Below are 15,805 nucleotides of genomic sequence, written 5' to 3' on the forward strand. Positions count from 1 at the left end.
ATGCCATGCTTCGATGAGTTTTAGTTCTTGAAGGGCCACAAATATCCGAATGAATTATTTTGAGTAATTCCGATAATTTCCAATGTTTGAAAAATGGCTTCCTAGTTATTTTGCCTTTGATACATGGTTAACATATATCAAAATCATCAGAACATACTTTAAGCAATAAGCCACTTTTAAACATTTGAGACATTTTATTTTTATTAATGTGACATAACCTTAAATGCCACAAATAAGAACTATTACTAGTAGAAACATGCAAATAATCAGAAATACATACTTTATTATTATCAATAGGAAGAGAGTACATGTCATTCACTCTTACACCTTTCACTAATACACTTCATTTCTTAATCAATACTGTGTTAAACCTAAAATTAACCTCAAAATCCTTTTGGGTTAACACCAGAACTGAAATTAAATTTCGGCAAATGCTGGGTACATAAAGCATAAAGAAAGTTCCATTAATAGAGAATTGATAGTTGTCGATTCCCAAAACATTACTATAGGAGTTGTTGCGCATGTAGATTCTGTGTTCACCAATCTTCTTTTCAGTATACTTCACGAACATGTCTTTATTCTGCACAATATGCCTAGTTGCAGCAGAATCAATCCACCATAAATTTATTGAAGGTTTAAGCACCATTGCCTCAGAAACTGTCATGGCAATAGGGTTATGATCCTTTTTATGCTTCTTCTGAGAACAAGTGGCTTTGATATTACCTTTTTTACTGCAATTGTAACATGGGGCAATCTGATGCTTGTGATGTTGTTTTTGCCATTCTTGGTGTTTCTTTCATCCTTTCTGAAATCCCTTCTTCCATTTTTTTTTTTTTGAAAGAAGTAGTCTTTTTCTTGTTGAATGGTGTGTGAGAATTATTTTGTGGTTGTGGTGAAGATTGTGCCATCAACAAGTTAGAAGACAAACCTTCTTTACGCTTTCTGTCACGACCCGAACCCGCTCCTATGGGTTAAGGCCATAACCGGCCAGTAATCACGAGATTACCTACGGCCTCAAACCAGATAAGACAAAACTCATCAGAGTAAAGGGGCCAAATGGAAGCAAATTTAAAACTTTGTCCATAGAGCTGTACTTATATGCACATCATAACATTTCATACATACATATGTTAATAACTCACAGCAGAAAGTACAGTAACATAAAGTTTTGTACAGACAGGATCATTCAAATCTAAGTCAGCCAAACAAAACTAAACACAGTTGTAAACCAAAGTCCTTGCCAACATGAAAAATAGAATATAATGGCAAAAGGGCGAAGACGTGTCTCGTGCGTGAGACGTAAGGGCTGACTCTTCAAAACTTTAGTTGTTCCACACAGAATTCACTGAGGCTGGGTTTGGACTTCTCTTGGCTCACCTACAAACACATGAATGGGCATGAGCGATAGCCCAGTGAATAATATCAAATAAAAGAGTTATTCAAACGGTATATAGAACAACATGCTCCAAACGGCCTTGGACCCAATTCATATTTCTATTTAACATAAATATATATATATATATATACACAATTTAAATCAAGTGACTGTGGTTCCAAACATACTGACCTTTGGCCCATTTATCTTTCATTTATGTCAAACTGGCCTCTGCCCCATTCATTCATGTCAAACTGGCCTCTGACCCATTCATGCATGTTAAACTTTCATTTGTGTCAAAACTGCCTTTGGCCCAACCATTTATGTCAATCGACCTTCGACCCAATCATTCATGTCAATCGGCCTTCGGCCCAATCATTCTTTCATATCAAACTGGCCTTTTAAGCCTTTCAAACTTTCATATCAAATTGGCCTTTTAGGCCTTTCAAACTTTCATATCAAACTTTGTCCACTATTCAAACTATTGAACTTTACAAAACTTACATAGAAGTAAGCAATTGGACAACAACATATTTCAGATATTACTCACAGTGATCGGCTTGTGGATTTGCTCTGGAGTTTGACCCTACACATCATATAACACATATGGGTCATAAATAATTCAATCCGTTCTTTAATTCACATATTCCTCTTTAGGCTTCATTCTTATCTTTTTAACTCAATTACAATGCTCAATGTATGCCTAAGAGTGCTTAGAAGTGAAAGGGAACGGAAAATGAAACACAAAATGTCTTTTCATAATTTTAGAAAACAAGGTCCCTCCTCGAGTGTGGGATTCCCCGCTCGAGCGGATCCATTAGGTCTGCAAAAGTGCTGGTTGTATCATTTTTACGCTCGAGAGTGAACTCGGACGCTCGAGCGGAAGTTCATCCTACATAGCTCCCCGCTCGAGCGTGAACTTTCCCGCTTGAGCGGACACCATGCCTACAATAAAATACTGGGAGCTGGAAATCCCTGCTCGAGCGGCGGTTCCCCCGCTCGAGCGGACATCAAAAATTCTGGGTTTTCCAGAATGGTTCTTGAGCTCGAATTCAACACTTTAACCAACATTTCTTGCATGCCATGACTCAAATGTCACATATACATATACTAATCATGATACCAATACCAAATTACAACACAATGAAGCTCAATTTCTTGAATTACTTACATGCATGCCTCAAATTAACCCAAACTTATCACCAACACATCAAATTCAAACATGCAAAGCCCATACCTCCATGATCTACTCTTGCATGTGAGAAATATTCATTCATATCAACTTAATTGGTGAAGAGATGATCAAATACATGGATTTCAAACAAGATTCAACATAGATTATACACATTGTGTTCAAATATGGAAATTCATAGTAATTTCCTACATGCATGCATCTATTGACTTTAAATACAACCAAATCAACTCAATTTCCTTTTAATGAATTTAATCCATGTTCTTGGCCATTATTCAACTTTGAATTCACAAAATTACAATTCAAAATCCATGAATTTACTTACCTAGATGTTCAATTCTTCACAAATTCTAGTTGAATGTCCAAGTTATACAAGTTCCTTGTTCAAATCTCCAATTGCTTCTCTCTTTCTCTCTCTCTCTCTCTAGCTGACCCTCTCCCCTTTTCTTAGAGTTGAAATCAGCCAAAATGATATTCAAGAGAGGAATTAAATATAATGAGCCCTTTTTATAAAGCCCCACTCAATTACATTATTCTAATATTAAATAATTGAGCACTTAATTCTTCATTCTGAGTCTAATTATTTTGATCTACATCAATTTTCAATTAAATTTCACCGTAGGCTCTAAAAATTATGCCAATCACAATGGCGTAATCAATTTCGGGTTCTGTGGCCGATAAGGCTTTCAATTTAATTCCCAAAGTAGATAAGCAAACAGATATTCCTACGGTGAACAGATAGAAATTCAAAATCACACATTTGCACATAATGGCACACAAAATCATATTAGACATATGAGCAAACTCATAATAAGGACCAATTAGCTAATTACGGAACAGGGTTATCACAGTCTTCCCCCCTTTAGGAAGTTTGGTCCTCCAAACTTGTTTTACCTTTAGTCGAAAACAATTCGGAACGCTTCTCATTCAACGGTTCCAATCCTTTTTGATAGTCATTTACTGCTTAGTCTCAAAATCATGCAACACTCTGTTCTCAATCAATCAAAGACTCACCTTTTCCACCATACAAGACTTGTATGGTATCGCACCGAATTAGAGTGTAAGCTGTCGTCGTAAGCAAGGCCTACCAATGATGGATAGATCTTTCCAACTTCCCTGAAAAATCTAATGCATATTTTTGGAGTATTCCTCCCAAAAATCTAAAAAGTTCTTTTTGATTATACCTCAATTTGCGGATGGAAAACAGCGTCGAATCATAATTCAGTCCCCATTGCCTCTTGAAGGCTTGTCAGAATTCAAACGCATTTTAGGATTCCTGTCTAAAATAATAGATACTGGGATCCCATACAAACAAGCAATCTTATTGATGTAAACAGTGGCTAGTCTACAAACATCATACGAAAATTTTACAGGGAGGAAATGGGCAAACTTAGTAATTCTTCATACAATAACCCAAAAGGGACTTATACTTTGGGTTCTCAAGGTAGCCCCACAATGAACTTTTTAGTCACATATTTCTATTTCCATTCCGAAATAGAGAGAGGTTGCAGTAGTTCCGCCAGTATCTGTTATTCAACTTTGACTCGTTGGCACCGAAAACATTCAGACACAAATTCAACAATTTCCTTCTTCACAATGGGTCACCAACATATTTGTTTCAAATGCCAACTAACCTTACCATAGAAGTTTGATCCATTTCTTGTCACAGAAGTTCAATTCATTTCTCAATAATTCTGCAATTCACAACCCAATTCAGTACTTAGTTTAGTGACTCATCACAGTTATCCAAGGTTAACCAAAAGTCTTCAAGAATATGAAGTGGATCTAGATACTGATTCCCGAATTAACAAAGGTAGCATCGAAGCAATCAATTTCTAACACAATACACGTGTCCTCAATTCATTTAACAGTTTACGGTTTACAATTCAGTCCACATTCAATCCCCTGTTCTATCGAGTCTTTCCATATTATTTGATAATCGTCAAAAACATAAGGCAATGCATATACAAATCCCCATGATGCCAAGGACAATATCAAAGGAGTCAATCTCATATTAAGCACAATTTACACATCCTCAGAGCTCCAATTACAGAACATAATGGCACTGAGCAATTATTTACACAGTGCGTACTGAATTCACACACTTTCGGATAATCAGGGTTTTTAAAAGCTTCTTGGATGTCAATAACGCCCACATAACACCAAAGGATGACATTCCAGACAAAACAAATGAATAATCGTCTCGGAATCAAAGCACACCCATTCGCGACCGTCGGTGGTCGACCCGAGATCGATTAGACAAATCCACCCGTACAGTGGCAAAAGAGGTATCTCAACAAGGGTGCTACATAGGCTTAACGTCCCCTAGCACGAAAGGACGTTTCAAGAATGTCATCAAAACAAACACAATACCACTCACATAAACTGATTTTCCAAAATCCGATAACACTGAAGCAGACATATGAAACATATTTTAATTAGTCGAGGATAAATATTCATCATTGTTTACAGTCAAATCAATCTATTGTCATTGGCTTCCATAGCGTTAAATAAGCAAGAGTATGACAATACACCAGCATTGTTCCTTAAGACACCCGATCACTGGATTTGCACAACCCAGTTCGTTTTTAACACATATGTCCTCAATAGTTGAAGGTTGGTTCTCAACGGTGTTCATGGTTAGATCAATCTGTTGATAGCCCACCAAAGGTCTTTCAAGTAAGTCAAGTACTCCAAACGGATTCAAGTTTTGGATCTATAAATTTTTCTGCCAAGAATAATCTGGTTATCCGTACTTCCCTTTAACAAGGTCAAGTCAGATAGAGGGTCTCATCAAATTAATCCCGTCAAAGGTCTTGCCAAACCAAATCGAGCAAAGGTCCCATCAAATTATATCAAATGAGGGTTCTAACAGGCCCAATCAAACAAGAGTTCTATCAGATTGAATCAGACAAAAGTTTTCTCAATGGGGTATTTTTGGTTCTGTAAGGCACACCTCGTTGCTTAGGTACATAGTCGATAGTTTTACAACTGTTCTAAGTTCATCAGTTCTCAAAATCATATTGGAGTCATTTATCACAACTGTTTATGTCAAAGTATTTCAAATCATGTACAATATGGCACTGTTCACATAAGTTCAGGTGTAGTTGCATATGCAAGCGTTCATATCAGGAGGTATATATATCATAATCAGTATAGAAGTTCTCAAATAGGTCTTATATGCAAGCACATGGTACACAGTAACACATTAAGCAAAGTTCTTCAGTTACACATAATACAGGATTTGTCACGCAGAGGTTCCAAATTAGTCGCAAAACATAGGTTTATGAGTCGGGCCCAGTATAGTCACATAATCCAGTCAATTCTCTACCAATCAAAATGCACGGTCTCACAGTTATAGAGTTCATTACTCGGGGTGCTCAACTCAGTCACACAATCACAGAGTCACAATTCCAGTGGTTTAGTCAATGAAGGTAGTAATATAACAAATCACCCCGAGCATAGGTTTCGATGTACATGTGCATGTGCAGAGTTATTCGATATCCCAACACATTTTTCACAAATTTCCCAAATGGAATATATACATTCAATGAATACGGTCTCGATCTTGTGGGTCTAATCAATCTAGATACACATGCAGCAGATACGAAAGAATATGCTGATCCGAATCAAATAATACCCCAAGCAAAGATGTACACATGTATTAATTCAGAATCAATCAACACATAAGCATTCGTTTATAAACAGTATAAATACTTGGGATAACGGTCGCAGTATTATAAGCACTTTCTGGGATGAGTGTGATTACTCTATCCTGATTAGCAATTCCTATACCATTGGTATGGATCTAGCTGAGGCAGAAGATTTGTTCACATTTTATTCAATTCGGGGACAGTTCCTCGCCATACGGTCCATTTCACCACACCTATAACAAACCCCAGAAATCTGATAACAAACTTCTCAATGTTTCTTACATTGGTGGTGGCAAAGGTTCTTGCCGTAGCAGCAACTGACATTGTTGTTTTAAGATTTTGGCCATTTCTTGTACTATTCTTTCCAGTCTATCAAGTCGGGCTGTGGAAGAGCCTTCCAGCTCATATGCCCTTAATTTACCCACTCTCTACACAAACTCTTATTAAACCTTGCCGATTACTGGGGTGCCCAATACAAAAATAAACACAGATACACATGGGTACATTCGCACGTTGTTATATTCTCATTTCATGTATCATCAAGATACAATTAATCACATACGTAACAGATGATTGCATACTTATCAGATATCGCATGCTGAACATTTACTAAGTAGTTATATACTCAAATCATGTTCACACTTCACATAGACACCCATTGGCAGAATCGAATGCACATAGGCAATTTTTCATGCTTCATATGTTCATGTATGTGCATTATAACAAAATAAACTTGTTGTACACATTGGTGCAACAATTTATATCTCATATAATCACATGTTCTCACCATCTGATTAAGCTTGCATTATACTTTATACAAAAGATTCACAGGTATGCATATACTAAAAAGCATACGTATTCAAACAATTTGCAATGCAAGCGAATCACAAACTTATAATATATATATTCGTTCATATTAAACATTTAAGCGTATTCTTGATGCTTTCAGATTCATACTAATCACATGAATGCATCCTAGATCTTTTCTAGATGCTTGTTGCTCTTTTGGACAAGTGTGTGAGTTATTAACTCGTGCTCTGATACCACTCTGTCACGACCCGAACCAGCCCCTATGGGTTAAGGCCATAACCGGCCAGTAATCACGAGATTACCTACGGCCTCAAACCAGATAAGACAAAACTCATCAGAGTAAAAGGGTCAAATGGAAGCAAATTTAAAACTTTATCCATAAAGCCGTGCTTATATGCACATCATAACATTCCATACATATATATGTTAATAACTCACAGCAGAAAGTACAGTAACATAGAGTTCTGTACAGACAGGATCATTCAAATCTAAGTCAGCCAAACAAAATTGTACACAGTTGTAAACCAAAGTCCTCGCCAACATGCAAAATAGAATAGAATGGCAAAAAGGCGAAGACGTGTCTCGTGCGTGAGACGCAAGGGCTGACTCTTCAAAACTTTAGTTGTTCTACACAGACTTCACTGAAGCTGGGTTTGGACTTCTCTTGGTTCACCTACAAACACATGAATGAGCGTAAGCGATAGCCCAGTGAATAATATCAAATAAAAGAGTTATTCAAACGGTATATAGAACAACATGCTCCAAACGGCCTTCGGCCCAATTCATATTTCTATTTAACATATATATATATGTATACACAATTTAAGTCAAGTGACTGTGGTTCCAAACATACTGGCCTTTGGCCCATTTATCTTTCATTCATGTCAAACTGGCCTCTGGCCCATCCATCCATGTCAAACTGGCCTCTAGCCCATTCATTCATGTCAAATTAGCCTCTGGCCCATTCAGGCATGTCAAACTGGCCTCTGGCCCATTCATGCATGTCAAACTTTCATTTGTGTCAAAACGGCTTTTGGCCCAATCATTTATGTCAATCGGCCTTCGGCCCAATCATTCATGTCAATCGGCCTTTGGCCCAATCAAACTTTCATATCAAACTGGCCTTTTAAGCTTTTCAAACTTTTATATCGAACTGGCCTTTTAGGCCTTTCAAACTTTCATATCAAACTGGCCTTTTAGGCCTTTCAAACTTTCATACCAAACTTTGTCCACTATTCAAACTATTGACCTTTACAAAACTTACATAGAAGTAAGCAATTGGACAACAACATATTTCAGATATTACTCACAGTGATCGGCTTGTGGATTTGCCCTGGAGCTTGACCCTACACATCATATAACACATATGGGTCACAAATAATTCAATCTGTTCTTTAATTCACATATTTCTCTTTAGGCTTTATTCTTATCTCTTTAACTCAATTACAATGCTCAATGTATGCCTAAGAGTGCTTAGAAGTGAAAGGGAACGAAAAATGAAACACAGAATGCCTTTTCATAATTTCAGAAAACAGGGTCCCCGCTCAAGCGTGGGATTCCTCGCTCGAGCGGACCCATTAGGTCTGCAAAAGTGCTGGTTGTATCATTTTTACGCTCGAGCGTGAACTCGGACGCTCGAGCGGAAGTTCATCCTACATAGCTCTCCGCTCCAGTGGACACCATGCCTGCAAGAAAATACTGGGAGCTGGAAATCCCCGCTTGAGCGGTGGTTCCCCCGCTCGAGCGGACATCAAAAATTCTGGGTTTTCCAGAATGGTTCTTGAGCTCGAATTCAACACTTTAACCAACATTTCTTGCATGCCATGGCTCAAATGTCACATATACATATACTAATCATGATACCAATACCAAATTACAACACAATGAAGCTCAATTTCTTGAATTACTTACATGCATGCCTCAAATTAACCCAAACTCATTACCAACACATCAAATTCAAACATGCAAAGCCCATACCTCCATGATCTACTCTTGCATGTGAGAAATATTCATTCATATCAACTTAATTGGTGAAGAGATGATCAAATACATGGATTTCAAACAAGATTCAACATAGATTATACACATTGTGTTCAAATATGGAAATTCATAGTAATTTCCTACATGCATGCATCTATTGATTTTAAATATAACCAAATCAACTCAATTTCCTTATAATGAATTTAATCCATGTTCTTGGCCATTATTCAACTTTGAATTCACAAAATTACAATTCAAAATCCATGAATTTACTTACCTAGAGGTTCAATTCTTCATAAATTCTAGTTGAATGTCCAAGTTATTCAAGTTCCTTGTTCAAATCTCCAATTGTTTCCCTCTCTCTCTCTCTCTAGCCGACTCTCTCCCCTTTTCTTAGAGTTAAAATCAGCCAAAATGATATACAAGAGAGGAATTGAATATAATGAGCCCCTTTTATAAAGCCCCACTCAATTACATTATTCTAATATTAAATAATTGAGCACTTAATTCTTCGTTCTGAGTCTAATTATTTTGATCCACATCAATTTTCAAGTAAATTTCACCGTAGGCTTTAAAAATTATGCCAATCACAATGGCGTAATCAATTTCAGATTCTGTGGCCGATAAGGCCTTCAATTTAATTCTCAAAGCAGATAAGCAAACAGATATTCCTACGGTGAGCAGATAGAAATTCAAAATCACACATTTGCACATAATGGCACACAAAATCATATTAGACATATGATCAAACTCATAATAAGGACCAATTAGCTAATTACGGAACAAGGTTATCACACTTTCGCTCCATTCTTTCTTCTTCTTCCAAAACTAAGAGTACAGGCAATGTTACCATTGAAATCTCTCGTTCACTATGAGCTAGAGATGTGACAACATGATCCCAAGACAATGGAAGACTATTAAGTATGGTAGTTACTTGAATCTTGTCTGATAAAAGGTGAACAACGTTGAATAATTCTTTAGCAATTAATTCCATTTGATTAACATGATTACCAACACTATCATTATCACTCATACGAGTGTTATTATATTTGTCCAAGAGCAATTAAATTTGAGTGTCCGATTGAACTACATACTTACTTTCTATTGCTTTCATTAATTGTTTTGCAGTTTTATGTACTTCAAAAAGCGGAATAATGTTGTCTTCCATATTATGTAACATAGTTGCCTTTGCCATTGCGTCATCTTCTATCCACTTATTTTGAAAACAATTAGAATCATCATTTGGTTTATAAGTGGATAAAGTGTGCAATGTTTTTTCATGTGTAAGAAGATAAGAAATGTGGCGTTTTTATGCTCGGAAATTATTTCCATTAAGCATCTCAATTCTTGAAGAATCCATGAAATTTTTAATAGCCATACTAAAAACAAAACGTGTTACAATAAAAAATTCAAATGTGGATATTACAAACTAAAATAAACAAATAAGAAAAATTAAATACAACAACAAGTCTTAATAAGGATAAGCCTGGTAGTTGTTGAGCCGACCCTTGTGATAAGCCAAAAATCGGTCGTCTTGCTTTGGGTAAGAAGAATGATGAAAACCCAATGGCTCATTAAACCCAATGCTTTGCTTTTGAGTATTGTAAAAATAGTTACGAGCCCAAGGGGCACAACGGTGCTAATTAAATATTTTTCCTTTGGATGTCTTACTATGTAACACCCTTGGATAGCATCCTTGTCTAATTATTTCTTCCAAAAATTTAGTACAATTACCCATGAAAAAATTCTTAGAAGAATTCTAGAAATTTTGGCTTTTAAATGACTGAAAACGGCCTTGAAATGAGTGAGAACGAGCCAAAAAATCGTTTGGACCAGGCCGCTGCTAGTCCAAGGGCTGGGTTGAACTGGTTTGGACCGGTTGGTGCTGAACTGGCAGATCAAGGTGCTGGACAGAAGGGCGCGAACCTTGGTTGGAATGTGGGTCAAGTCGAGAGTGGGTTGCGCAAGTCTAGGCTGGCACGCGGGTCTACGTGCTGGCCTGGCTGAGTTGCTAGGCTAGGTTGCGTGTCTGGCTTGGGCTGCGCCTGTGGCTTTGGGCTGCTGGGCTCTATTTGTGGCTCAAGGCTATTGGGCTGCGCCTGGCTAGTTTGGGCTTTTAGCAAAATTGGCCCAATTAGCTTGTTTTTAATTTTCAAGCTCGATAGGATAGATTTCCTAGCAGTAACTCTAAGTTTTGGCCCTTTTGTCTTTAGCCCAAATGTCTGATCTTTCAAAACAGAATCTGTAACGGCTTTATTGTTCCGATTATCTTCTCTGGTGACAGGTGTCGGAGACCAAACACTGAAAATTGAACTTTGTGGGTCAATTTTTCGTTGTTTTTCACAACGAATTGCACTGTCGTGATCAAAATTTTGAGAAGAACAAGATGGGACTAATTTGGAGACGCAATTTGAACCGAAAAATATTTTATAAAATTGCTTCCAACGATACAATTCGGCCTCATTTTCGGCATGGTTCGGAACAATAGCACCACCGACGGTTATTTTCTTTGGATAGTTTTTTGGGAATACAATACGTTGGTGATGATTAAATAAACAAACGGAATTACCCAATATCGAAGATTGATGGTCAATAATTTTTTGAATTTTTGGTAAAAAGAGTTCGGAAAATTTTTGTTCCTTCGGATTGTATTTCAACATCTGCGATAATGTATAATTCAAGCTCTGATACCACTGTAAGGTGAACTTGACAATGGCAATTGATTGAAATACCCGTGAGGGTGTTTATCACGCAAGATGGAATAATCCGGAGACAAAAATTGGTCTTAATATAGGTTGGCATTCAATGCAAAGTAGAACCTTCTTTGCCAACTATTTATACAAACCTTGACTACCTTTACCAAGAGTCATTATCTGTTACAAAGAGACACAATGCTTAGTGTTTAAATTCAAATCAACTTTCAGATTATTCTTGAAGGTTTGTAGACCACCATATAAATATAAATTTGGTGTGAAAGAGCCCACCATTTTATGGTGTGATCATCTCTCATTCCTTAAGAGATGAGAGTTATGTCATTGAAGATAAGAATCAAAACATTTTAAGTAGCACGTGTTATGGTTTTTTTTTTTAAAAAAAAATTGTTTTATAAAATTTTTAGTACTTATATACCAATTTATGACATTAAAAAAAATAAAAAAAATAAAAGAAATCATAAATTAAAAACAACTTTTAGTGAAAGTAGAAGAAAATCTCTCATAATTTCAAGGTAATCAACTTTTTGAAATTTATTTAAAATTTGTATCTAGTAAATTATGAGGAGAAACTACACTCTATGATATAAATTCTCAAAATAAAAAAAAATAAAAAAATTACAAGCAATAAACTGTGCCAAATAAAGCCCTAATATATGACATTTAAATTTCAATCTATTTTTTAATTTTTCTATATGATATGAGGGAACATGGGTGATGGCCAGCTAGTTGGGTTATCACGGACAATAGAATTATTTCACAAAATAACTTTTTCTTAGCCTATTCATAAAATTAATATTTTATAATATGACAATTTTATTCTAGTCTCCACTACAATGAATCAAATCCAGCCTTAATTTCAAAGAATGAACTCATTTTTCCTTCAAAAGACAAAAAAATTCCCAACCATTCAACATCATAATCATCATTATCACATCCTCTACCCAAAGATAAGATAAAAAACAATAAACACTAACACACCAAACAATGATAAATAAAAAAAAGTAAAAGCAATGCTTGCAATCCCAGCAAAGTGATTCTTAGCCTACCAATCTACATGTTTGTTCACATTACATTTACACTCTCATTTTCTATTACCAAATCGAATTCCAATCTCTTCACATCTTGGTTTCTTCACACCAATCAATAACAGAACCTGAAAGGCTTTGAGAACATGCCAAAAAAAAAACAAGCAGGGAGGTGATTTTAAATCAAAGAAAAACAGAACACATTTTAAATATATATGGCATTGAATATTTTGGGAGAAAGAAAGATTACAAGTAAAGAAAAGAGAGAATAAAAGAGAAAGTTGAAGAGGTAATGAGTAGAGAATGTAGAGTAGAAGGAGATATAGTCATGGTTGAATCACCCATGGCCAAACCAGCTAACCATGACCCATCAGCTAACATAGCCGACCCTGAACCCGAGCCCGAACCCATTGTTTCTGACCCTGAACCAGAACCCGTCATTCCTGACCCAGACCCATCTGCTGTTGTTGTTGATGAGTATGGTGAATCTCTTGTAGATTTTTGACTGCAGACCAAAAATTAAGTACTAAGTTGAAAAAATTTAACAAAAAATTGCAATATTAATGGTTTGTCAGACGTTGGTGGGAATGTAATGCACCAACTAAATTCCATATGGATTTTTGTTGATCTCCAATTGAAAGTTGAACTAAATTTGATAGTTAAAAGGCCCTGACTAGTAAGGGTTTGTGAAAAATATGATCTAATTAAATTTTTTAAAAAACTGTGACTAGTAAAACTCTTCTGTTTAATAAATCTTACCCGTCAAAGATATTGGGTATGGTTGATTTGTGTTTTGAGATAAATTTTCAAAAAAAAAAATTTAGGGAAAGAGTTTTGAAATTTTTTTGATTTGTTTAGTTATATATTTTGAAAATAGTTTTGGAGTTTGAAAGTTTGGGATGATTTGATATTTTATTATAATTACGTAGATATGTGAAAGAGAAAAAGTTATGAATTAATGTGTAATAGAAAAAAGTAATTTTAAAATTTTTTTAAGAAAATTTGTAACTAAACATACTTTTTAAAATTTTCTTCCAAAAATATGTTTTAAAATAGTAACCAAACACATCTATCAACTCCCTGATTGGGTTAAAATTTTTACCCGAAGACAAGCCATTCCTATTTCGTATTTGCATTGAAAGTGACCCAACAACTTGATTTAATTCCCAGCAATGAGTAACCAAAGCAAATCTTAATTCACATCCGAAACATATTCCACATAATACATACTACAAGCATAGACAGGGATAGGCCAAATTAATTCTTCGCTCGATCTTTAAAATTATTATTTTTCACTTGAATCTTTAAAATATTTTATTATATATAATTCAAATTTTTTACACAAACTTAAATTTTAATATAATATATTTTTTATATTATATGATAGTTAACGTAACATTTTTTATACAATTTTAAAGAAAAATTAATTTTACGAAATTAGTAAAAAGAAAAAACTTTAAATATAACAAAATAAAAAATATATATATGTAAAAAACTAAAATAAAAAAAATCAAATGTAAAAAGGACAAATAACATTTGAATATCACTCTTTACCTTGGCATGGAAGGGCAAAACGTCACCGTGTAATCAGCACCCGAACAAGTGAACGTACTCGTAGGATCATCGTATGCGTAGCTATATGATCTTGGACAAGCCGACTTGAACATCTCCGAGTAAACCGACGGCTTACAAGCCGCCGGTGAATTAAACGCGTCTTTACAACAATACTCTGGACTCCCAAACGCCTCACACGCGCTCTTACACGCTTCTCCATCTCCCACTCTCAGCTCAGCCGGGCATTGCAAATTCAAGTCGGTCACACACCCAGTCGTCGCACACATACCCGACCCGCCACTCGTTTCCACTATCATGGGCAAGTTGTACCCGTCAACAAGACTCACGTCGTAGAAGTCCTGCCCGCCCGACCCGAGCGTGATCTCGGCGAGAGTCGCAGGAGGAGTAGCTCCGGCTCCGTTGCATTCGGCTTGGCCCGACCCACAGTCGGCGGTGGAACATGAACCCGACTCGGATCCGTCGAAGTTACATCCGGTTCGGCCCCAGAACCGACCGGACCAGCCGGTTGGGGCTTGGAATGTGCGTGAGCTGTCCTTGGGGAGCTCGAATCCAGTGCTGTCGAGTCTAGGACTGCCTGCATTTGCGAGAATTCCAGGCCATACAGTGTAGTCACATTTGTTGACGAAAGTGAATGTAGTCCCTAAAACACCTGAGAAAGAACAGAGCATGAAGATTTGTTACCATATAAGCTTTGATTTTTGAAAATTCCATGAAAAGTGAGAGAAACCCAGATAAAAATAAAAATAAAAATAAAAGAGAGAAATTTTTTCTACATTTACCTCTTGAAAGAAGAAACAGAGTGAGGGAGAAGTAAAGAATAAGAGGTGAGGAGGGTAAAGAGAAGAGATCCATGTGGGTTTACTCTTTTTTTTTTTACTAGATTAAGCGAAATGGGGGTGAGATTTAGTTGGGGTTTTGTGATTGTGGTTTAGTGGGTGAAGTGATAAATTGTGGGTTGAGTGAAGATGGTGCAGATACAGAAGGGGCATTTATGTCTAGACAGAGGACAAAGAAATGGGTACAATGCAGAGCTTTGTTGGTGGTGGTGGTGGTGTAGTTGTGGTTGTGCTCTGGCTCTGCAACAGGTTGATGACAGTGAGAAATGAGGAATGGAGAAGAGGTCAGCGTTCCACACATAAAAATCAACAAAACAACAAAAATGAGCAGCTTTTTAGCCTGGAACAGAACAAAGAAGAGGAGTGGTTCGGTTAGTGAGCAAGTAGAGAGAGCTAATATCCGAGAGTTTTAGATCCTTGTCATTGGCGCTGTTTGGTTAGTTAATTATTTTGATAGATTATTTAAATTTTTTATTATTATTATTTTAGATCATGTCTAATGATTCATTAAATAAATTATCAAATTTAAATTTGATGAAAAAGTTTATTTTTTTATGCTCTAACTGTTCATCAAATAAACTATCAAATTTAAAATTTCTCAAATTTTTCATCAAACTAAGAATGGATATTCCTTTTATCAAATCA

General features: G+C 36.1%; 1 protein-coding gene across 1 annotated transcript; it reads right to left on the reverse strand.

The window, feature by feature from the left end:
* Nucleotides 1–12,578: 12,578 nt before the first annotated feature.
* Nucleotides 12,579–15,595, reverse strand: LOC114311402 (Pathogenesis-related thaumatin superfamily protein). Its single transcript, XM_082913847.1, has 3 exons — nt 15,104–15,595; nt 14,304–14,973; nt 12,579–13,254 (listed from the first exon to the last, which is right to left on the reverse strand). The coding sequence occupies exons 1-3, from the start codon at nt 15,174–15,176 to the stop codon at nt 12,996–12,998; spliced, it is 1,002 nt and encodes a 333-aa protein (XP_082769973.1). The 5' UTR covers nt 15,177–15,595; the 3' UTR covers nt 12,579–12,995.
* Between the last annotated feature and the right edge of the window lie 210 nt (nt 15,596–15,805).

This window comes from Camellia sinensis, chromosome 2 (assembly GCF_055761805.1).
Source record: "Camellia sinensis isolate YWXY chromosome 2, ASM5576180v1, whole genome shotgun sequence".
NCBI classification, from domain to species: Eukaryota; Viridiplantae; Streptophyta; class Magnoliopsida; order Ericales; family Theaceae; genus Camellia; species Camellia sinensis.

Excerpts from the sequence above, each read along its gene's own strand:
- LOC114311402 (XM_082913847.1), bottom strand. The coding sequence starts at position 15,176 with ATGGATCTCTTCTCTTTACCCTCCTCACCTCTTATTCTTTACTTCTCC. Across the intron at positions 14,974-15,103 it reads TCTGTTTCTTCTTTCAAGAG|GTGTTTTAGGGACTACATTC; the intron begins GTAAATGTAGAA and ends GTTCTTTCTCAG. Across the intron at positions 13,255-14,303 it reads TTTTGCCCTTCCATGCCAAG|TCAAAAATCTACAAGAGATT; the intron begins GTAAAGAGTGAT and ends TTTGGTCTGCAG.